Here is a 25228-nt window from a genome sequence, read left to right on the forward strand (position 1 = left end):
AACACGATACTTATATCGCAATTCGAATTGAGTGCTCGTGACTGAACATAGGTCAAGAACGCGAGAACACGATAATAATTCCACAATCTCGTATTCCGGCTGTATATGCGCACATTTATGGCATTTATAAGTAGGGGATTTATTGCACGGCAACAAACTTCAACGTTCCAGGAACCTAGACATATACCGATCGCCATGGCCTAGTGGATAAGGCGCCCGCCTTGGGATCGGGAGGTCGTAGGTTCGAGCCCCATGGGGAGCGTTTGTCTAAGGATGGATGTTTGTCATGGGACTTGTTCCGATTAGGCCGGCTCGTGAGCCGCGAGCGTTAAACATTAATGGTTACCGACTTCTATCCGCCTGGCGTCTGGCATAGTGATAGGAGTTGGGAGGTACATGGTATACACGCAAAAAGTGTCTCATAAGTCAGATTGACTGGCCCTTTCAATAGGGGTGACACTATAATAAAACAGACCTTTACCTTTTATTATAGGTCCCTGATTGTTCCAAACGTGGTCTAGACTCGCAGTAATTAGTACTAATTGCCCTTGCTTCAAACCCGGTTATTCGAAGAACAACGAGGACAATATAGAAATTTTATTGGAGAGGATGATTTAGAGAGTGCAAGGTAAATAAAATAAGTTATCGAATTAAGAAGAAATACCGCATGTTATAAATGATATAATAAGAAGACATCTGGAAGCTTACTGGATAACTTATGATGATTGGTATGATGTTAGTTTAGTGGAATTATGGAATATGTTCGGCCTACGCAGCAGAAGCTGAAGGATAGTGAGTATGAGGCGGACTAATTTTTATTCATAAATGTATTCAATCTTCGTGAATTTAATGAATTATGGATGAAATGCGACCGCAATTATTGATGAATTTATGGTTGAATTGAAAGTATTAATTCATGTTTTTGCATTTTAAGATTTTTTTGAATTATGGTTGGGGTGGGATCATACGTTTGTGGAATTTGTTGGTCAATTCATGGTTGAGTTGGAAAATTAATTCTGGAAAATGAACAATCCCCCTACTTTATATCTTATATATTTTTTGTTATGTACAGATCATACTATCTCAAATTCGGATCAAAAAACGCATTCTATTTTTATAAAAAGTGTTTCTTTGAATGCAGTATTTTACATCATATCATCAAGGCCAAGTGTCCGCTTTGGTCATAACTTTTTAATTAGACCTCGTAACCATATTATTATTTGTATCGCGATCTGCATTTTGATTTTGCATCTTCGCATCGTGTCTTCGCGTTCTTTTCTGTGTAATCCTCAAGCTGACAATGCGAAACAACGGAACTCAGTAATTTATAGATCCATAACCTACAGAGTGAAGAAGTAGTTCAATTAATAACGATTTTTGAACACCGCTACTTTAAATCCTGCAGTATGGTGAACAACCTATTGATATTGCGCGCAGTGTCCAGATGTAAACATTGCGGCAAAATGCCCGGATGTAGTAGGATGTTGGCAGACGAAATAGATTAGATAATTAACATTGAATTTTATAATTCTGACAAGTATTCACTTAGAAACTAACCTGCCGCTATTAAAGATCTATCAATAAACAGGTATAGATCTATGCCTTGTTCTATGTGATTCTGCGCAGGGAATGACGGGCAAAAAAATATTTTCAAAATGGGGACACATACGCAAGGAAGCGTTGTTCCGTCACGTTAGTTGGAAAGCAATATAATTCATAAATACAATTATACATACGCTCGTATACTAATATGATTGAAACTGGAGATACCGTCGATTGGAAAACAACGAAATTTTGAAAATCAACGAAAAATACGTTTTCAAACCTTCGCTTGCAATATATTAGAGTAAGCACATTTCGCATAAAATGTAGCGTGAGTAAGCATATGCTAGTAATCAGACAAACACAGTGGATTCACGCCTCTATAAATAACATTTCTTGCTTATGTGCTATATCAAACCAAATTGTGTTTTGTCAAAGATGCATTTATTTGCATATAAAAAGAAGATACACAATAATATAACCGAAGTTCGGTATTCTGTAGTCCAAAGTTCATGCAAAGTCGACATCAAACAGTGGTTTTTGACCAAAGTGGATCTTAGTAGATTCTTTTATTGCCTGTTGGAAAAACAAATACGTGAAATTCATTTTTGAAATTGATAAACATTTTGGTTTATATACGCAGCAATAATAAAAATATCAAGTATGTTGTAGTGAAAATGTTTTCAGTTGTTCATATTTGTTCAACCTCTATTCAATTTAATGAAAAAGTATCGTTATTTGTTGAATGGAAAGGATTGGTGTTTAGACTTACCATATTTATGGCCATGATAACCACCGCCGTACCCCCCGTAACCACCCACTCCGCCGTACCCCCCGTAACCGCCCACACCGCCGTAACCGCCCACACCACCGTAACCTCCGAAGCCACCAATACCGCCATAGCCACCATAGCGTCCGTAGTCGTCATCGTAACCACCATAGCCCCCGTAACCGCCATAGCCTCGGTAACCACCATAGTCTCCGTAATCTCCGATACCACCATATCCTCCATAACCACCGTAGCTTCCATAGTCGTCATAGTCTCCGTAACCTCCATAACCACCATAGCCGCCATAGCCTGTATTTCAAGCGAGATACAATAAAGAAAACAATTTTTTTTGTAACATCAGGTAGTAATGACGTTGCTAGTATACGCCCAACATTTTAAAATGAAGAATCTTAATATACAAGGACTTAACTTCCGGCCAAAATAACCTTGTATTTTATGAAAAGTCCGATAATAATGACGTGGAAAGTATACGCCTGAGCTACATTTTAAAATGCAGAATTGTAAAACAAAAGCAGCACTTACCCCCATACGGCCCAAATACACCAAGGTTTCCACCAGCCAAGAAACCCCTTGGTCCCTGAATGAAACCGGCTCTACCGTAACCGTAGGGGCCATATCCGCCTATAACCCCGCCCCTGTAGAGTCCACGGTGACCCCCATATCGATATCGACCTTAAAACGTGAAATATATATATTTGTTTTCGGACGCTAAGCAGTTTTAGATTGTTTGCGTTATACGGCTATGTCCGATTATAGACGTCCGTCCCAGCTCACAGGTGGTTAGCGTTTGGCTACGATATTCATTAGTAAAAACATAATTTTTGATTTTTTTAAATCAAATTATAACGGAAAATCTACTTCTCTCAAATTTTTGTTACTATCAAATATATGAATATATAACAAGGTATTCAATTCAAAATGGCCCGAAAACGGGATGCATCGCTTTGAGCAGCCATCACTTCATCAATTGTGCAGCGATTTCCATGAACTCGGTCTTATTCAACGCAGAGATTAATTTCCCTACTGGAAATGTATATATCGTGTAACCTGGGTCAAATTTAAAGAAACAACACGATACACAACTCGCGTGACCTACTCGTTACCTATCTGACCCGATCTAAGACTGAAATCTTCATAGAGTAAAGGGCTTTTTCCCTGCAAAATTCACGGACCTCGGTACCATAATTCAATAAATCGTATGAAAAAACATTATTACCGTTCTTGCCGTTGCATTATGCATCAACACTAACTGTCCAGCGCCGTTTGGAACCTTTGTTTACATGCATTTCAACTGGTCGACATTAGAAACACACGAGTGATTTCATTGGTCCAACGCGAAGGTGTCTACTCCTGAAGATTTCATGCTTAAATCGCGTTTCGTGAAACAGAACATTATGTCCGATGGCATTTTGTTTTTCAAAATAGAAACAGTCCAATATTAGCCAAAAGTGTCACTTCACAAGCGCCATGTTTTTAACAAAGTTAAATATATCATTACAAAAATACTAAAAAGAACGCGTACCAGTTTAATAACTAATTAGCTTAAAAACTGTGTAAGTCGTAGTGATCACTTACTGTATGTGGCCGCCGTAATGGCCAATATGGCTGCGAGAACCAACAGCGTCTTCATTACTCTCTGAAAACCTATGTTATCATTTTAAATGAAATATAAAGTTAAATAATCAATTTATTGTCCACTGGCGTAAATTGAAAAATAACAACAGCGCTATGAAATAAGACACTAGCTATATCGCGAAAATAGCATACATATACAATTGAAAAAGTGTAAACAATTGAACGTAAACATGTTTTGTGTACTCGCACTTCGTATTATTTACAATAAGAGTTCATTTTAGAACAATATGTGAGTTTCATTGTTGTTTAAGAATATATTTCTTCACATGAATATTTTATTACAACCGAAGAATAATAATCATATAAAACACAGGTCTTTTTGCATTGCTTTTAAGTCATTTATTAGATACATATGTTTTGGAGAAATATGTCAGATACAAATTCTCTCATTTGATTTCAGATGTCAATAAATAATATGTATTATCATTATTTAAATATTTGCGATATGAATATTTACATGCATCTATATAGTAAAAGCTCAGCGTTATAGCATATGCGTGTATGTAATATTTGCATTTTCGTGTAAAACATTTTTCATTTTATAGTAAAAAATATCTATAAAAAAGCTTAACTTACCTAATATTCACAGTGACTTAAAACTGAAGCACCATGCAACATATTCGCTATATATACTGCAACGATAGACGTTTATGTTATCACTGAGTCATAAATTTATGATCATCAGAAGTATGAGTGTATCAATTGATTTCGTGTTGTTTTTGATGGTTCATGTCAAAAAAGTTATAAAAATCAATAAGCAATTGTCCAATGTAGTCGATAAATATCAACGTCAATTCCCGCTGAACATAACGCTTGTTTTTATTCACGTTTACGTTTGTGACCAATGCATGGCGCAGTGTGATTGATCTGTTTGTAAAATAATGTTTGACGCCATAAGTTAACTGGGGAAAACTTTGCGCGATGACAGAGTTCGTATTGTTTTTGAATTCGGACATGAAAAAACTCCTATGCCAGTACTGGGGCATTTCCGTGACCACTAAGCAAGTCACAAACTGTCTGTGACCACATGCATAATATGGATGATGCCGATGATCAGTAGTAACCGGTTCATGCACCTATATACTCGTTAGTGATTAGCGTTATTGTTTATATTGCATATTTGAACGCAGAAAACAAACACATGTACATTTTATTACTTCATATATAATTTAAAAACCATTCTCAATTTTTTGTCTTTTTTCCTCCAAATAACTTAACGTTATAACAATAAAGAAGTGAAACATAAGACAGCGTAAGGTGTGTATTTTTCACCCAATGAACGCGTAAGCTTAAACGTTGCAAAATTAAGAAAAAGTTTTCCGGTAAGTGTGGTTATTGAGGTCATAAACAGAGTAACGATGCGTTTAAATTAAAGCACGAGGGGGAATGGTTTAAGAGCAAGTATTTGACTGACAAACCTTGCAAGTCACTTTACTGCCCGAAATTCAGGTTAGCGATACAGAGCTTTCTTGGCCCCCCTTTTTACTTTTCTGTCTGCATATGTTTAATGAGCAAAATATCATTACTAACAAACATATAATAAATCATATTAATTAACTGTCAATTATGTCGTTTATTGATATTTATTGTCAAAATTTATACAAATGGTTAATCACATAATCAGCGACTTGTTTTGAAAGTGAGTGTCATTGTTCAAGCGACTGTCATTGGTCATTTTAGAATCTACTGCCAATAAATTGTCAATTTAATGAGTGATTTGTATATGACTGATAGCTTTTGTTAATCATTTTTACCTCTGACCACTATGTCGATTTTGTTGTTTTGTCCTGTTGAGGTCAAGTCTTGATGAATGCACTGCAGGCAAGTGTGTGTTAACAAGGCAAGTAATGGGCTGCAGGTCGATGTTGGTAAACGTAGAAAACTGATAGAAACGTCGATCTTCTTATTGTTATAATCCATTATATTCAACCACAGAAGTGATATTTCATTGAATTTTGTAATTTTGGTAACACATGTTTAAGCTATTATTACTTGTTCATGAACATAAAGATGCGTCAATTCAGACAATACACAACACAACAAGGTTAGTTATCGAACGTGTTTTATATTTTTTCTTGATTACATAGGCGCATTAAGGACATATGCAGTTTAAGAATATTTGAAGAACAGTGTACCTTTCATTTCCATTTCATTTTCATATGAATGACCCATGAAAGGAAAGTTACATACTATAAAGTAAGCCTGTCAAATCTTGTAATCGAAACTTTTGTCAAGTCGATTATTCAAACGTATAAATTCATAAAAAACAACATAATCTACTTTTAAACAAATTAATTTAATTCGAATATTGCTAATACGATATATTGAAACACTAATGATCAACAAGACTAACAACCGATACACTTTAATAAAACTAAATCTGTTACGATTAATAGATACAACACATGTGCAGCATATATTTTATAAAAAAATTTGTTCAACAACACATACTAGAACACAATATAAACAAAGAAAAGACCATTTGATATATTTATTTATATTTATTTGATATGTACTGAAAATTCTCCCGCCAAAAACAATTGATTGAGGTTGTCAAAATAGATCTTTTAATTGATTGCTTTCAAGTTATCAATCAATCATGTGTGAAAGGGCCCCTACACTTCAATAAAGATTTCAATTACATGAGTCTAGTTTTGGGAAACTTGGCTTAATGCGCGTGCTCAAAGTGTGTGTCACAGATACGCCAGTGAAGTCCGCATAGGCTAATCAGGGACGACACTTTACGATTTTGTAGATTTTTTTTTAAAGCAAATCTCTTCTGAACTAAAAGCCAGTGAGACCGAAGAGGGTCGTCCACGATTGCGTTGTATCTGTGATGCCACTTTACGCACATGTAATTTCAGACTTTTTTTCCCTTACATGTATATAGTAAATACTGTAAACATATTCATATCTGAAACCTCAAGGCTGGGAGGTTTGTAATTTTGCATGTAAAGTCTTATGGTAGTACTATGCTCTACCTTAGGGTAAAACTATATAGAAGTGTTTTGTAAATATCAATAAACTTAAAAAAAAGCATCTCTGAAACCGCAAGGGTACGGTGTTTGATATTTAATGTGTAAAATTGTATAGTTTTCCCCTATCGATTTTTTTCATATCATGTCCCTGGGGTCAAAAGTAACCAAGTCTCAAGGGTCACGTGATTTTCATAGATTTATATAGTAAATAGCTTAGTTTCAACCTATTTATTTTAGCTCGATTGCATCGAAAACATTTTCGAGTCCGTTTCCTGTGACTATTACTTGGTGTTAATGGGAGAAATCTAAAACGCTCCGACTGTGGAGATCACCCGTGACATCCCGATCGCTAGGCGGACACCATATCCATTACACCACTGCGATCTTGGAAAAAATACAACTTACAAAAATAGCTTAAGAAATTAAACACTCTGAAACGCAACATAATTTAAGACAATATCGAGATCCGTCATAAAAGAGAAAAGCAAACAGACGGCGTAAACCATACGAGCTACAAGTTCGAATGACTCTTCTATTGCATTCACTGTAAAATCCTCTGCAAGTAGAATTGACCTTTTACCGTCTCGTTCTTTATTCACCGCTCACTCTTTCCACAAAATGCCCCCAGTCGCTGTCTACTCATCAAGACGCGGATTGTAGCGCTGACAAATCGGTATAAATCGGATTCTCGGAAATCTGCGCAACACGCGGTTTAAATACGGTATGACGTAAAGCGTCCTTGCCAATTTCCGGGCTCGAATCTCATCGGCGCCCGTTTTTGACTTCCGGTCACCGGGCGTCGTTTCATAGTCGACGCCGACCTCTAGTTCCGACTGCCAGGCATTGATACCCCTCTCTTCTAGTGTACCTGAAGCGATATTGATATTTGTTGCACTATGCATACAAATAATGCGGTATTCCAGGTAAATTCATTTTTATTTTAAATATTTAGCGTCTGCCGTCCAACTTGAGATATTGGTAATAAGACTGGTTTGTGACTGCTTTTCAATAGAAAGCACTTGTATGCACATTCGAAATTATGCCTCTGAAAGAAGTGCTGTAAAGGCTCTCTTCTTAAAGTACGCAAAACAATTTCCTTGAAAGTCAAGAATTATATAAGTAACCCAAACTTTAATTGTGTGTGCGGAAAACTATAGCTATCTGGACGAAATAACATTACTTATATGTTTGTTGATATCTTATCAACATATTGCTATTGGGCGGTGATTTTCTATGAACACAATCATCTTCGTCTCGATCGCCGCTACACTTGTGGTCCGGAAGCAGGGATAAAACGGGCGATGTTCTATAATGACTCCACGTGCCCATACAGCTTCTCCTGCAGGCTTACAGTGTCACGCCACACATTTACCGTCAGTGGCTGGTGGTCCCTGCAAATCTCAAGGATTTGTTAATCCGTGTATTCCGCTTCTCCACAAAGGCACTTTGATGACAGCACGAGGTGGAATCTCTGTTCATGTGGTGGTTTAGTCTATCGTGATCAGATGTGGGACTTAGGTACAGACGGTGATGGTCCTTAGTGTATTTCCCCCAGCGAGGCAGATTGTCAGTACGGTTCAGGGGCTCGGCATCTGCTGGCAGCTGATCCTGATGCTTCCTCACAATGGCTTTGCTTTCTGGAACAAAACAGATCTTTGTCCAGTATTCACACTGAGAGACTGGTCACTCTACTATGCATCAGGAGATCCTCTGACAAACTTGCCTTCATTTTCTTCTTCATGGCTCGGCATTCTGATGAACTAGGCAATCAACACACAAGAGTTGGAGCCGCATTCCAGGTGAGGTCTTACTGTGCCTCAGTACCCCGGTCTTGATCGAAGATCTTTAAGGTTCATTCGGGCCAGTTTCCTTATGATGTTTAGTTTCCTTCTGGAGTTTGACTTTGCTCTCTGCCCCCCAGTAAGAACTTTGCCCCCCCCCCCCCCCCAGTAAGAACGACGGTCTTCATAGTTGATTGCACTTTGTCCGTAGTCGATTAGATTAGCCAGACTGAGTATTGGCGATGAGTGCTAAAAGTATTGCTGAAGATTTCGTCTTGTTGATGTTCGGTTGTTACCACAGGTGTTGGGCGCGTGGCCAATCAACTGAAACGCTATCAATATGTCACAAAAAACATAACAATTTTCATCACTTTGACCCCCCCCCCAAAAAAAAAATCAAAAAAATCTGATTATGTTCATATGTATTATATCAGAATTGTCTTTTGGTCAAAGTGATTAAAGTGTTGTTTTATGGCATATTGACAGTGTTTCAGTGAATTGGCCACGCACCGAACACCCGTGGTTGTTACATTTCCTTGTGTGTAGTAGAGCACCGGACCATTCGCGTTTACCGCTGCTTGTACTCCTTTCGATAGTTGTGGTATGTTGTCTTTGTTATAAACAAGTTGATGACCGCGCAGCCTTAAAGGCGCACAATATACAATATATGCTAGGTGTTATTTAAGTTTATTTAAAATTGTTCTGAATTCCGAAATGCCAATACACACACATAACGCCGAAAAGTGAAATGCGTATATATAAACAATTAACGTATCGAGGCATACAAACTAGGGATTACCTACCTGGCATAGTGTTGTCAAGGAAGCACGCGATGATACCCGTCATAAACACGGGATTGCCGAGGAACATGAGGATCGTGCTATCAAGGTCAGCATTGCCTACAAGGAGCAATGCAGGGTTAACGTAATGTGCAAAACTGAGCAGGTAATGGTTGCACATGAATACAAAGCAATGAATTTTTAAATATTGAACAAAGAGTTAAGGTACATTTACCGTGCACTTCCTCTCAAAAACGTAATCAACATATCAACATTAAATGTAGTCAATACTTTAAGACTTCTGCTTTGCCCAAAGTAATTACATGATAGATATTTTTATTAAAATATGCAAATGGCAAAAATTCCAAAAGTACTGTAGAAAGAGTTATGGTTCTTCACCATTCCCTTTTTCTCAATAATCTCCATCAGTATATAAATTCTTATTTTATTCCCTTCTATGCTTATGTATTAATGCTTGACAAATGACCAATTAACAAAGACCAATAACTCGTAGTTAAGATGGAGTAATGGTCCTTGTACTTGTCAATTTCTATCAAAGCCATCTGTGAGTACATTGTTGAGGTCATTGATTTAGTTGAAAATTAGTTATGAAATTAAAGCAATTTATAAGACATTATTCTGTATTATTTAATACAAATTGCTTATGTTAGTATGCTTAGTTATCGACCATTGCCTTTGCTTTACACTGTGTGCGAACGACTGGGTGGGGTAACGACGTAGCAATACTGCCAACTGACCAACCATCTAAAAAGTGGTGATCCGAGAATAGCGGTCACTCGTCAACAACGGTCACTTTGGTTATTCCCATTGACTGTTCTCAGTTTTTACTGTATATAAATAATTAAGATTCGTTGAATATCTTCAATGCGCGCATGGTTGTGGTACACACACGAAGTTGGACTATACAAAAAAGAACAAAAGCTACAAAAATACTAGTAAGAGAGATGTGGTTCGTGTACTGTGGTCTACCTCTCAATTTGTCTATCAATTTACCAAGTTTCATTTTAATACCTTCAATAATACGGGAGTAATTCCCTGCACTAGAAAAATGACTTTAAGAAAATAACTCTGTAAATACTTATGAGAGAGTTATTGTTCTTGTACTCCCCGCAATGCCCACTATAAGTATACGAAGTTTTATTGGAAATCATTTATTACTTCCAGAGTTATGCTTGCACAATAAACGCGACAGAATGACGTACAGAAAAACAAACGACGCTTTCTTAATTCATGTATAAGCCTTCCTTCGGGGGCGTTAAAAGGTAAGGCAATTTTTAAGCCATGTAAGTGTAAACAAAAAAAAAATTATGGACTTGATATGACTTTTGATGTTTAGTTTTTTTCGCATCAGAAAAGTTCACACAATCAACAAATACATGAATTATTAAGGGACTAAGACCAACACTTGTATCCGACGCAGTCAATATAGGAACAAAACGTTTGAATATTACAAGGACAAAAACTGTTGTGGTCCCATCCGGCAGTGGAACTTGAACGTTCCCATATCTCCGATTTAATATACATGTACAAAGGGGCCTAATTGTTTTGAGCAATTAAAATTACAAGAGGAACGCATATTATTTTTAATTCGTTCAATTTCATTAAATTATAAAAATTAGTGTTATTATATTGTTTTGAAATACAACAATGTACATTGTTACGAAAATTTAGACGAAATGCATTCACGCATTACCATCAATAAATGAATAAAAGAACTTGTAATTATTTTTTTCAAGTTTTTTCCACACCCAGCATGAATAAAAGGGGACTTAGCACCAACCAAAGTCTACCTGCGCCCGTCATCACAAAGCTGCTTAGGGAAAACATAAGGAAAGTCATGAAAATTCTGCGCTATAGTTATGCATCTTAATATTTACATGTTTTAAACTAGTAAATATTACTTCGGTGAGTAATATTTAAACCGTTGCAAACAGAATGCATGAGATTTCTTGCAAAAACCTGATCTGAATTTTTGGCTTAAGAGCAGCTTAACTTAAGACTTCCCTAAGTTGCTTTGTGAATACCAGCCCAGAGGTTGCCCACTAACCGTTGTTGACGTAATAAGACATAATGTTTGTTTCTCTCAAGGCGGTTTTGGCATGCATTGTATTCCATATAAACGGACTCACAGAGCCTTTGATAATTTTTGCTATGACGGCTCTGGGAGTCCATATGCACCTCTTCATAAACACAACCGCATTTCTCCATAGCTGATCAGTGCGCTTCACTAACGTCGTTCCAATTAAGGAAAGTGATGAATAAACTTAAAAAACACATTAATTTACATTTAGTTTACCTGAATGGCAACCTATTGCCGTTATCCTTTGCATGAACCCTTAAAAACACAATATTGCAACACACTATTATTGTTAAATTTTATGGCGAAATGTAGAGCAGTGTAAATATTCGAAAATAGTTATCGACTCACCCGTGTTAATGGGTCGCTTGGTGTTGTTGATCCAGTATGGCATCATCAGCCCCACCAGCATAGACATGCCGATGATTGTCACGTTGCGCTTGGAGCCCAGGTCGATGTACTGAAGGTTAGACAGCATGACGCCGGCCAGAACCCCGAAGTTGATCACCTGGAAGTTATGTTATACTGATTAATCGAGTCATGTAGGACTGTACTTTCTAAATAAACCTACATATCGCCCCATTGGTGCATAAAAGGTACAATGTGCCAAAAGGGCGATATTTTACTCTAAGCCATGTTTTACTTTCTACACAGTTGTTCCGGTTTTAAATTTTCAATATATCGAATGGGTAAGCATATGCGTTAACTACTAAATCACTAAAATATGATACAATTAAAGACTATAGTAAAATATTGAGCTGAAACGGGGCTACATTCCACCAGAAAACGACCGAATAAAGAAGGTGCAAAAAAACAGTCGATGTTGATTTGTGAAGAGTTCTTTCTTGCAAACATCATTACGTACATTTTGTATTCGTTTAAATCAATTCAGTTAAGAATGCTCTTTTTAGAAAGGTATGGTTATGGGGTCTGTGTGTGCAAAATGTTGCATTATTTTCGCTTAAAGTTGTCATTTTTACATTCAATTATAAAAAAAAACAACACATATTTAGTATGTTGTGACCTGGAGGCCACCTATCACGGAGTATGGAATCGTGACGAAGACGGCCCCTATTTTGCCGATCACGCCCATCACTATGAACATGAGGCCCAGGAGTTGGAACACCCGTAGACTGGCGACCTGGAACAATACAACAAGTGTGAAATGGCGAACTGAAATAGTGGAAGCTCCGTGTTTTGAGAACGGAAATACTGCAACACTCTTGAACTGGCGACCTCACTCAGTGAATACGCGTGCATGAACTGGCGACCTGAGATTTTGGTGAATTACGCGAGGACTGCCGAGACGTGAAAACGCAAGGACTGGCGAGTAGTGAAAACGCGATGACTGGCGAGTGGTGGAAACACGAGGTCTGACGATTAATGAAAACGCGTGGATTGGCGAGTGGTAAAAACGCGAGGAATTGCGAGTAGTGAAAAATGCGTGGAATGGCGCGTAGCGGGAAACGCGAGAAGTGAAACATGCGTGGACTGGAGAAATAAATTCGTGAAACCCGCTTAGACGAGAAATCTGCAATTGTCAAACACGCGTTGACTGCAATTGTGAAGCACTCGTGGATTGGCGACTTGATATATTGGAACACGTGTTGACTAACGACCTTAAAAATTGAACATGCGCGGATTGGTGACCTAAAATAGTGAATTGGTCATGGACGGGTTACCTGAAATATTGTAACACGCGTGAATTGGCGACCTTAAATAAAGAAACAGTGGTATACTTGTATTAGAAATATGATAGTGTAAAGCGAGCGTGGATTGGCGACTTGAAGCAGCGAAACACTTCTGCAATAGCTACATTAAATAGTCGATCAAGCGTGAACTTGCGACCTTAAATAGTGAAATACGCCCGGGCTTGCAACCTTTAATTGTAAATTACGCGTAGATTGGCGACATTCGTTTGTCTTGAAGCAGCTTTTCAAGCAACTTAAGCAAATACAAAAAAATAACATCATAAATTTCTGTTTCAAGCAAATATATTTACCAGAATTACAGATTTAAAGGTAAGATTTTGTTACGAATAATAACGTTACACAATCCACACCTTGGTTATACCGATGGCGCCAATATTGCCGCCAAAAGTTGATGTTGCGTGCGCAGCCCCCGCCCAGCCGGCCATGATGCTCATGAACCCTTCCACGGCTATCCCACGATTTACCGCGTGCTTCGGAGGGGGCGGGGCCTCGATTACCTTCACGCATGCGTAGTAGTCGCCTATGGAGTCGATGATGGATCCGATGGTTCCCAGCAAGAAGGTAATGAGCGCACCCGTGTCGTAACTTGGGGAGCCAAACTGGCCTGCAAATATTTGCTTTCGTGAAGACTAAAAAGCTGAAGGTTTCTTATAACCAGGCCGACCCTACTGTTTTGGGTCGTTTTTTTTTAATTGAATGTTCGCTCATTTATAGAATGAACCTAAATGTATTAAGAATATGCACTAAAAAGATTTGGTAGATATCTGTCATGGAACACCCATTATAAAGTGGCGAACAACGTGTGTACATTAAAAAGGCCAACGAAAAGTATGGCCGACCTTTCTTATCTATAGTTTCGGAGAAGTTATTTGAAACAAACAACTTATCTTTACATAATTACATTCCTTAAAGTTCATATCAAATTCAAACGAAGCGGAGGTACTGTCATTTACACGTACGTCTTAACAGCCTTTCGTTCTTGTCTGGCGTCGATGTATGTACGGGTAGGCAGTTAATGGAGCGCAGTATATAAGAACAATAGTACACGTGATGGTCTGGACCCATCGTGATTTAGCCCTTTACCACTCAGATGGTTTTTTACGCATTTGTTGTCCCTTCGAAAGTTAAAATTAATTAAGGCCTTTCTAACTAGATCCAAGTTTTAAAGGTTTCAGTTCCAGCCCTTAGATACTGTTGAGCAGCAAACAGAATAAAACCTCAACAGACTGCGAGTTACTCGCAGGCTGTTCTGGTTTTATGCTGTTTGCACATAGCCATTTTCACTTTACTTCTGGTTGGGAAAGGGTAAATTATGTATTACGGCCACACCAGGGATTAATTTTAACATTTCCGCAATCCGCACAGGCTAATCAGGGACGACACTTTCCGCTTTAATTGGATTTTTGCTAAGAAGAGACTTCATTTAGGCTAAAAATCTCATGTAAGCGGAAAGTGTCGTCTCTGATTAGCATGTATGGATTGCACAGGCTAATCTGGGACGACACTTTACACACTTGCATTATGCCCAGTTTTCTCAGAACACGACTCAAATGATCTTTTTTGTGTGCTCAACACAGAAGATGAGATACGAGAATCCACTCAGATGAGTGTTGAAAATGTCGTCAGCTCGCTAACAATCACAAATCGCATGCACATATTTCTCATAAAACTCAGGGTTGAGTCAGATTCAAAACTCAAAACAGCTTTTATAAACATCAATGTGCGAATGATGGCGAAACTCACGTCAAAGATTGAGAAAAGACTCAACGTTAAGTAAGTGTATTGACTTAGCTATGTTCGTGATACTAGGACCACAACAGTATAAAGCCAAAACGAGCGATTATTTTTCCTACTCACCGGGGTACGGGAATATGAACCAGCCCGTCTCTCGGATGATGAAGGTACGAGAGTCGGTGCGCGCGTAGAAGTCGCTGCTCTTTTCGTCTGCACTGAAGGCTCCCGACGCCGTCAGGATAGCGCTTACTCCCCAGCCGACCACTGTGGCTATCAGGATCTAGAAGTGGAACAATGGAGACTCGTTCTGGGAAAACTGAGACTAACGCAACACCATTTCCCCCATAAGAAGCAAAGTGAAAAATGGCTTTTGCAAACAGCATAAAACCAGAACAGCCTGCGAGTAACTCGCAGTCTGTTCAGGTTTAATGCTGTTTGCTACTCATCAGTATCTAAGGATTGAAAATGAAGCCTTTAAAACTTGGATTTTGTAATAAAGGTATTTAATTAAATTAAATTTTCTATGGGACAACAAATGATTCAAAATACGTATCTAAGTGGTAAAGGGTTAAAGTTTGATACCGAGTGGATTAAGAAAGTGAAACAGCTCGTGAAAATATCTGACTGCATGTGCTATCTAATACTATTAGTATTATTCCCACCTAATCACTTGAAAATGTAGCAAAGGGGGCAAGTGCCATTCTGTGCACATTATTTCGCTGATGGCACAATTCGCCTTACGAGCAAAACAATATAAAGCAAAAAATAAATTAAAAACTGAAAAAGAAATAACCTGCGTTGTATTTGCTGCAACAAGATTGCATAATTTTGTTTGTAAATGATAATTGACATTTGATTATAAACGGTCAATGAAATGAATGTGAAACTATTTATCCTTATCTCCTTAAGTTTTCAAACGGTTCTCAATCTACCGGCGTTTATGAAGACTACATAAAAAGAAGAAAAACGACCTTGTTTTTTAAGTTGTAAACTTTGTTTAGAAAGTGTCCAATCGCATTCAAAAACAGATAGCAATGATTGAAAAATAACAACTTTACATACCGAGAACATCTTGTGAAAGTGAGACCAGTAGATGTAGAAACCGCGCGTCCGGGACCAGAGGGGTATCGGCGACCGGAACTTGCGCAAGTAAAACGACAGGATTAGCGCTACGGCCACCGTCCTGAAAGATGAGACCCGCCCATTTAACCTCGGTAGAGCATCATCAATGTTTGCATAAGGTTTTGCAGTGCATCATAATAGCCGTCGAGGCCCATCTTTAAGTTCAATATGTTGATTAAAACGAAAATTTTAGGCCCATGTTGCCAAATTTATGCACGATATGTGATAGGACATAAAGCAATCGGTGTATAGAATCAGGTACAACTATATTTTGATCCTCATTCTTGGAAAATTGATCTTAACGCAAGTGTCGTTCCAGATAAGCACGTACAGTCCGCACAGGCAAATCATGGACGACACTCTCCGCTTAAATAGTTTTATTTGTTTGAAGGAAGTCGCTTTTCAGCGAAAATCCAGTTACAAACTGCACAGGCTAGTCTGGGACGACACTGTATGCCTATTTATTAAGCCTCAATTTTCAAGAGCACGGCTCATTTTTATCAAATTAGTATCACAACTTTCTCACTTATAAAAGCAGATCTGAGTGCACGGTATTTCAATCTGTCCGCTCTGTTGCCCTCACAAACAATCTCTGCCGTTCAAGAAAATCCTACCATATTTGTTAGGACTTTTTTGTTTATGTATTATATTATGAAACGAAGTATCAGTTTCTTATATATTTTGAAAATAGTGTGTAAATTAAGGTTCATAATATAAAATTACCTAAATTAAAAAAGAGTAAAAATCACAACGGTACAATTATTGTTGCAAAATTGTTTCAACATCACTTTGTTGGTTATGAAAGCTATGCTGGTTCAAGTCAAATCTATGCGCAGAGGTAAATCTATGCGCAGAGGTTGATAAATACCATGCACTCTATACTCACAAAACGGCATAAATTCCGTGCACTCCATACTCACAACACGGCATAAATCCCGTGCACTGCATACTCACAACACGGCGATGCCCCACTGCGCCTTGGCGAACCGCACGGTGGCGCTGTACACGTATAGCGCCATGATGGTGAGTGACGGGACCACCGTGATGGGTCCGATGAACCGCAGCAGGAAGCCGACGATGCCGGTGAGACCGACGAGCACGTGCAGACCGCCGGCGATCATCAGACTGCCTTCAAGCTGCATGGAAACAGCAATGGCAATTGTGCAGCTATGATTTAATGTTGTTAGTAAATAAAAATTGGTGTATCTTACTAACAACTTGTTGTTCTTAATATATCGGCATACTTTTGATTTGTTGTACAGTTAGAAAGAAACATAAGAAAGAATTCATAGTCTAATGTTTTATAGTTTAAAAAGAAGTTAACATAAACAAATAATCTGCTCTTTTCAGAATGGCACACCATATAATAAAAGACACATTAGATCTGGCATAACTTTAAAGCGCCAAGTAAAATTATATAACCCAATCGGAGTAATTGAAGATCTATACATGTATTACTATAAGCTCTTTAACAGGTTGTCAATAGAACTACTTAAAAGACTGTGCAAACTTATAGTTTTTATTTGTGGGCGTTAGCTCACAAATAATGTAGAGGCAATTTTGCAAATCAGTATGGGCTTAACTACGCTATGAACCGTAACCCGTGACTGCCTGTGTAGATAACTGCAGTAAATTAAGCAGACGACGAATGCTTAAAGCGTCTGCTCTAACCACCGCATCTGCCTGTTTATAGTTCCTACTGGTACACTACATAGCGTGTATGTATTCAAAAGTATTTAACAGCTTGTAAGACATACATCTCGACGTGTGCTTTCAGACACACTCTTTATAAATTTGAATTGGTTGTGGTCATTTCAAACTTGCGATATAAAAAGCTATAACATAATTATGAAAACTGAATTGCGTCTAAGATTATACAACAGCGAACAAATTCAGTGCCTTCAGCGCTTTGATTAAATATGCAGTATAGAAACATACATTTTGTATATTAACATCAGCTGCATTTTACGCTTAAGGCGACAAACCACTTGCAATCGACAAACTATTACCATTACTGTTTACCATAGTTGTGTAAATCGCGCATGTAAGCAATTCACTGTCATTCGAAATATTATGCCTATTATATTTTATTTTTATTCAGTTCCTCTTAAATGCTATATTTTCCGCCAAAGGTTTGTTTAAACATTTAGATTTTATAGTGTAGAGCATACAATTTGTACGGCTTAGAAATATTAACATAAAGCCAATAGCGGATAACAACGATGCAGAAAATGTTGTTAACGAATTAAAACAGAAAAGTAAATCCTAACAATCGAAGAAGTGTCAACCAAATTTTTTGTACAATATATGTCCTGTCCTTGTCCCACACGTACCTTCTGTATCTTTTCAAGGGTGGTAAACGCCGGCTCCGTGGAGTTCGTACCGACCTCTGAGAAAGAAGAGTCATACATGTTAAATGTAAGTAACTGTGCACGTAAGCGACAATTTAACTAAATAGAATGGATAATTTGTTTAACCGTTATGAAAGTTAGGTAGACTTTTTGCGACGTATATATCTTGGGGTAGTTTTCTCAGAAATTTGAAATTTAAACATCGCGTTGCGCATGTGCTGACGTTGCTACGCCTGTGTTGTGTAAATCAATGGAATCGGAATGGAAAATGTAGCCATACGACGTTCGAGTGGTTATAAGCGGGTTTGTGAGGGCGGCCGCTACAATTAATCATTCCGCTAATGAAGAGTAGGTAAAATAGTCACATGACCATTGTTTGATAAAACCAACCAATCACATACCGTTCTCCGAGTGAAATGGCCACTGCTTGTATACTCACATAGTCCCTGATTGATACAACTAAACAATCAAGCACTGTTCTCCAAGTATGATCGACCATTGTTTGCTATACAACTGATCCATCACGTACCGTGCTCCGAATCACTTGATTCAACTAACCAGTTCCTTACCATTCTTGATGTATGCGACCACTGTTTGTTACAATGAACCAAACACTTACCATTCTTCGGGTCAAATGACAACTATGTGTTACAACTATCCAAACATTTACTGCTCTTCGGGCCACATTACCTCGTATTGCCTGTTACAACTAACCAATCATTTACCGTTTTCCGAGTCATGCCCAATAACTTGCTGAACACCTAGTCGCATAACTACTTCTCTCCGGGCCACATAACCTCGTATTGCCTGTTACAACTCACCAATCATTTCCCACATTTTCAAGTCATATGGACACTGCTTGTTACAACAAACCAATTACTAAACGGTTTCCTTGTCATATGACCTCAGCCTGATAAAACTAACCAATCACGAACCTTTTTCATAGTCACATGACCACTGCTTAAGAAACTATCCAATCACGTACCGTTTTCCTTGTCCCATTACCACTGTTTGTATAAAGTAACCAATCACGTACCGTTCTCCTTGTCACATGACCACTGCTTGTTAAAACTAACCAATCACGTACCGTTCTCCGATTCACAAGACCACTGCTTGAGGCCCATCAGGGCAAGTAAGGGCACCACGTAGCTCGCAGTGGGGCCCTGGTAGAGCGGCAGTCTTTAATAAATTACAACAGGATAGTAAATATAAGGTATTTAATGTGATTCTATGAAAACATTATATTTCTTATTTATATCTCAAACACTATCGATTTATGATACGTTCACGAAGAAAATGTAAGTTGTTGCTTTTACATTGAAACGAAAGCGTTTCTTCGTCACTTCTTAGTTTTTGTCACAAATGAAATTAAGTTTGAACATCACAATTTATGTTCTTAAATGATCGTACAAATTTATAACAGACAATGCATTCTCATATATTGATCGACTAGTTTATGCGTGTAAATTGTCAAATGTCTCAAGCCCCTTTGGACACACTATTGCTTGCATACAGCTGGAAACTTCCAAGTGACAGACAAAAAAGGGCACTCACGAACATACAAAATGCATCTTGGTAGTTTATTTATATTCATGTTAAAATTATATTTGTGAAATGTTAAGTCACTGTATTTAAAATTGATTTGCAAAACTTGCCTTATTCCGATAGTGTTTTGCAACAAAGTGCAAAGTCCGGACATGAACATTGTAGTACTGAGTAGCCTCGCTTTCAAAGCCTCGTCGCCGCGCGCACACAAAATGTCCGCTACCAGCAATGCTGTTGAAAGGCTTCTAGACAATGACATCAGCATTTGCTAAAACGACGAAATAAATGAAAAATAAAAGTAACCTATGTGTAATTTTAAAAACGCAAAATGAATAAATAATCGATGTATATTTGTAATACGTAATAAGAAAGACGAATTAATTATCCATCGGCTTACAGATTTAAAAACATGTCAAATATGAAGGACCAATGCTACATCATTCAAATAGTGCCTCTTAATTCCGCGGAATTTTTTAACATGCGATATTTGAATCATAAACGGGCATTTAAAAGTGGTTGTATGCATTTATGTGATGATACAGTGCAATTCGTTTATTACGTAATAATCGGTTGTGTAATCTCCCTTAAATTGATGTCCTCCCTTTCAATGTCAAGATAGTTTTACAAAAAAAAAACTTGCTATACCTATTTTAAAATGAAGTATTTGTGTTACCTCAATCAGGGGGGGGGGGGGGGGGGATTGGCACTCACCTGTAATGAAAATCCTACAAGCAAAGGAAATGGTGGATTTTCAAAAACGTCATAGTGAAAGAGAGGCTCGTCTTCAATCTCGATTTCAATACGAGGCTCGGCGCCATTTGGAATGTTCTTACTGTCCTTTGCATGCTTGACCTCCTTGTGTACTTCGCCATTACTTGCACCGTTCGTCTTTTATAAAGGAAACATATTGAAATAAATGCTATTTAATATATGTTAGGATAAATAAGCTTTCGACCATTTATTAAAGGCAATGGACCCGTTACTCAACTTTGAAACACAAAACACATCTAGTGTTATAATCAGGAGATACGCAAGTACACAACAAACTCGCAATATGGTTGTTGAACAAGTAACGACTAAAAAAGAACAATAATAGACGAAGCCCGAGACATAATTCAATAACAAAAACACAACATAACCGAAACATGAAAAGCATCCGACTGTTAGTATTTCAAAGAATGTCGGTTAACAATGTGTTTTATCCATAATGCAATATTAAAACACTTAAATGTAAATAAAAATTAACATGATAGCATCACGATTCTTATTAAATAGCAACGAAATATAAAACATACCAATGTAATTGCGATTTATTAATTTGTCAAAACCCGGATACCAGAATTGTCAATTTATGAAGCACGATGAACTAAAACAAGACGAGTATCAGATACAGAATATTTCGTTTTTATAAAAAAACTTTTAAGTCATGACATCGTTTAAGTTAATATTTACCTATTTTGCATTTCAGGGACGAGCAGGAAAATGTTTAAGAAGGCCAAATTACAAAGCTTGGTTGTGTATGTCTATCATAAGAACAACTGTTTCTAAAAGCACTAGTTGTCATTAAATATATTCCTTTCACACAGGCTGTTTCTGAAGATACTCAGACAGACGTAAAACCTCAGTGAAAATGCATCAATATAGCACACATGTCAGAATCTACATGCAAGTTTCTTAATTTAACAATTGTGCAACTGAACAGAAATATGGAGACGTTAATATAAAGAAGCATTCGTACAAACACTCACGTCATAAAACTAGGTGTTAAAGTAAAATATAATGATAAAAATCGGCTCTAACATATAAGTTTAAAAAATTACGTTCATTCAACATTCACTTGTAGAAAATGTGCAATATTAAAAAAATCAATTATAATTACCAACGGTACAGAGTCCAAATGCATATTGCAATTAAAGATAATCCGACTGGAACCTTTGAGCAACGAACCAAACAAATAAAATATTGACCTTCGAATGTAGACCGAACTTGATCCCTTAAAATTAGGGCAGTTCTCATGCCTTGGACAGGGGCGGAGTTTTGTGAGTGTAAGTTCAGAAACCATAAAACGAGTATGTGTGTATACCATTGCTATGAGGCCTAACTTCAAATGATACTTTCAATTAGCTGCTTATGTTACGACATCTTATACAGAAACAAAACAACAGCATTTTTCATGAGGGCATGCAAACATTTACCAATTGAGTGCGAGCAATATGCATTAAACAGATGTAATGTAAAAGCATTACGCTCTAAACACATATATTCTACCAACAAAGACAGATATGTGTACACTTTAACACCGTTATTTGGAAGTCGTCGGGTCCGTTAAAAAAACTTCGGATTAACGATAATTCGAAATAAACATTTGACAGACGACTTCTGAGGATTCTGTAATAATAAAACGTTGTGGAACTCGCATGGTTCAGTTAAACGCTACTATTAATAGTTGTTTACTTAAAAAAAGTAAACTAGTCAGATTGCAATAGATTTCTACTTGTAACAAACGAAGGAATAAAACGATTCTTGTTCTTCTTTTTATGTTTTCTCTAAGTACAAAACATGTTAAATATAATGAATATGCGCTAATTATCTGAACATATAAAATATAACGAATAGCACAAATTATCAGACCATATAAAATATAACGAATACCACAAATTGTCATACACGTAAATACAGATGAATACATTTTTTGGAAATGAATTAACGGATTAAAGAACCGTAACAAACGGTAAAAGAAAGTAACAAACGGGGGAATATAACGATTCTTTTTCTTGTTTCTATTTTTCTCTATTTACAGAACATATAAAATAAAACGAATAGCACAAATTATCAGACATACATACATATGAAAACATTTTCGGAAATGAATTAACCTTTCTTTTTTTAAATAATACGCAATGTCTCTGTGAACACCGGCGTTCGCGCAGACGACAAAGGTGTAATTATCGGCTTTTGACGCGCCACGACAAAGGTGTGAAATTACGCTCAGTATTTTGCAGTTTTGACTTCGGATTAAAGATTGATAATTAGGTGCGAATTATAGTGTTGGGACCGACAGAATCACTTCGAATTAACGATTTCTTCGGTTTAACGAAGTTCGGATTAACAATGAAATTTTACGTTAAACAAAGAAGAACCAAAATCGGGACCGGAAAAATACTTCGAAATAACGGTGACTTCGGATTATCGGTGTTCGAAATAACGGTGTTGAAGTGTATTTGCATAGTTTAAAATTGTATATTTATTTTACAAACATTCATATTACATGTTTTATGTATTATTTTATTAAGATCAATAATATTTCCAGCGTTCTCAATTTTATATTGACCCATCGAAAATGTAAGCACCGAGGGACGCAAACAGCTACGCCATTGCAATTCCTGATTGACACGCGATGAGCTCAGATGATGACAATACTTGTAATTCCCACCAACACGTTGTCACCGTACCCGAAATGTAGGCCAGTTGTCCGGGAACCGTTGCAAAGGCGCACACATTAACACGACAGAATCCGTGTTTTACACCAATCACTTGTCAGCACGAGGAAATCCAATAGACGCGCGAAAGCAAATTCACTAATAGTGAAAGGCAAGCATTTATTGACTGAGTTGTCTTAAATGTAACGTAAATGTACAGCTAGTTTTAACATGAAATATTTTACCTGAAATGCATTCGACTTTCCCCGGAAACAAAAACTCCCATTAATCAGTCAATGCAAACAAAGCTCACCCATCAAAATTATTTTCGAAATCACATACCGTAAGCTTGACTTGTACCACGTAACTAGATGGGTCTTTCCAAAATTGTTGAGATCTGCAGTAAAACTATTGTTAAGAAGAAGCAGGTCGATGAACTTTTTGCACTAGAGAATCAGGATGATTTGCAGCAGTAGTTGTTGTTGTTGGAGTAGAAGAGCAGTAGTAGTATAAATAGAAGAAAACAAACACGCAGTTGTAAACTTATAATAAAAGTAGTTGAAGTAGTAGTCATTAAAGTAGTAAATAATATAAAAACGTTGGTAAAACAGACATTTTGAAAAATAACCACTAAGGACAATGTCAAAATAAAAAAAAATCATTCAATATAGACCGCCCAAAAATAAATGTACGTACCTGCGTCGTCATTTCGAACGCTGCGTTGTCGAACTCGTTTCTGCTTTCCTGACCACCGACCGTCTCCATAGTGACAAGCGAAATATCCGTAAATGGTGAATTTGGTGAATACAGAAAGCGTATGTCTTATTAACTTGCTTGTCACATGCTCTGTTCTAAATAAGAAACGCATACCAGCTGAGCATCGGACAAGAACGAATGTTGTTGATTGCATTATGAAGGCAGTAATTTATTCAGTAGTTAATCAACTACGTGTATGATGATAATGTCATGAGCATCATCAGTAATCGGCTGCTGTTTCACAATTAAACAACCAATTGCAAGTTTAACCTGGCATAAATCAAAGCATGCTTTGCTTTTTTTCATTATACACAATTTAGAACGTAAACATTTTTTCCGACAAAATGAAATAACATTAAATTTTGTTTATACGACGTTCGTAATGAACTAGAGTGTGCAAATGTGACACCATTCTACAAGAAAACAATTATGAGAAAGTGATTTGCCAAAATCAGCACCACACGTGTGGTTTTGTAACAATGTTAAAATTTTACAGTATCTATACAGTTGTGCTTGTTTGTATATTTCACCGTCTTTAACAGTCGCAAGTAATTCAGTCATCCAAAGGCGTAAGTAGACGCATAGTTGTCCCGTAAAAGCCAATCTGAGACGTTAACCAGAACTAAGTGTAAATAATATAGTGACTACATGTGTTTTAGTAAATACGCTAGTAACTGACAACGGCCTTACATGTTTGTGTGTGTGTGTGTGTGTTTTGTGTTTTTGTGTGGGAGGGGGGGGGGGGGTATCATGACGGGTGAGGAGGGAGTTGACCGTCATTGCATGACCGTCCGCGTCACAAGTTATGTTGCTGGGCTTAAATTTGAGCAGACTGAGCCGCTATAGCTGGGCATTGCGTTAGCGAAAAAAACATTGATACCAGTGATTGAACAATGACAGTATGTTTCATCATGGATTTGTCGTCATCAGTCATTCGTTAATTTTTATGTCGCTGCAAGTTTTCGTTTATTTCAGTGTGACCACAT

General features: G+C 37.4%; 2 protein-coding genes across 2 annotated transcripts; both read right to left on the reverse strand.

Annotated features, from left to right (window-relative positions):
- Positions 1-2052: 2052 nt before the first annotated feature.
- Positions 2053-4061, reverse strand: LOC127840686 (uncharacterized). The gene is made up of 4 exons (XM_052369099.1): positions 3908-4061; positions 2855-3004; positions 2364-2620; positions 2053-2118 (listed from the first exon to the last, which is right to left on the reverse strand). The coding sequence occupies exons 1-4, from the start codon at positions 3960-3962 to the stop codon at positions 2053-2055; spliced, it is 528 nt and encodes a 175-aa protein (XP_052225059.1). The 5' UTR covers positions 3963-4061.
- A 2154-nt stretch (positions 4062-6215) lies between these two features.
- On the reverse strand, positions 6216-24251 carry LOC127840687 (solute carrier family 23 member 1-like). The gene is made up of 13 exons (XM_052369100.1): positions 24183-24251; positions 20779-20955; positions 20178-20335; positions 19610-19701; positions 18505-18560; positions 17126-17307; positions 16112-16232; positions 15173-15329; positions 13666-13919; positions 12628-12744; positions 11955-12111; positions 9530-9625; positions 6216-7813 (listed from the first exon to the last, which is right to left on the reverse strand). Exons 1-13 carry the CDS (start codon positions 24249-24251, stop codon positions 7581-7583), a joined length of 1869 nt encoding a protein of 622 aa, XP_052225060.1. The 3' UTR covers positions 6216-7580.
- Positions 24252-25228: the final 977 nt, after the last annotated feature.

The sequence above is a fragment of the Dreissena polymorpha genome, chromosome 8 (assembly GCF_020536995.1).
Source record: "Dreissena polymorpha isolate Duluth1 chromosome 8, UMN_Dpol_1.0, whole genome shotgun sequence".
NCBI classification, from domain to species: Eukaryota; Metazoa; Mollusca; class Bivalvia; order Myida; family Dreissenidae; genus Dreissena; species Dreissena polymorpha.

Bases quoted from the DNA above. Each gene is read 5' to 3' on its own strand.
- LOC127840686 (XM_052369099.1), bottom strand. From the start codon at position 3,962: ATGAAGACGCTGTTGGTTCTCGCAGCCATATTGGCCATTACGGCGGCC. The intron at 2,621-2,854 runs GTAAGTGCTGCT...CTTGAAATACAG, and splicing joins TGTATTTGGGCCGTATGGGG to GCTATGGCGGCTATGGTGGT. The intron at 2,119-2,363 runs GTGGGTGGTTAC...TTTTTCCAACAG, and splicing joins GTTACGGGGGGTACGGCGGA to GCAATAAAAGAATCTACTAA.
- LOC127840687 (XM_052369100.1), bottom strand. From the start codon at position 24,251: ATGGAGACGGTCGGTGGTCAGGAAAGCAGAAACGAGTTCGACAACGCA. The intron at 20,956-24,182 runs GTACGTACATTT...CCTTTATAAAAG, and splicing joins CGTTCGAAATGACGACGCAG to ACGAACGGTGCAAGTAATGG. The intron at 19,702-20,177 runs GCAAGTTTTGCA...AATTTATTAAAG, and splicing joins CAAAACACTATCGGAATAAG to ACTGCCGCTCTACCAGGGCC.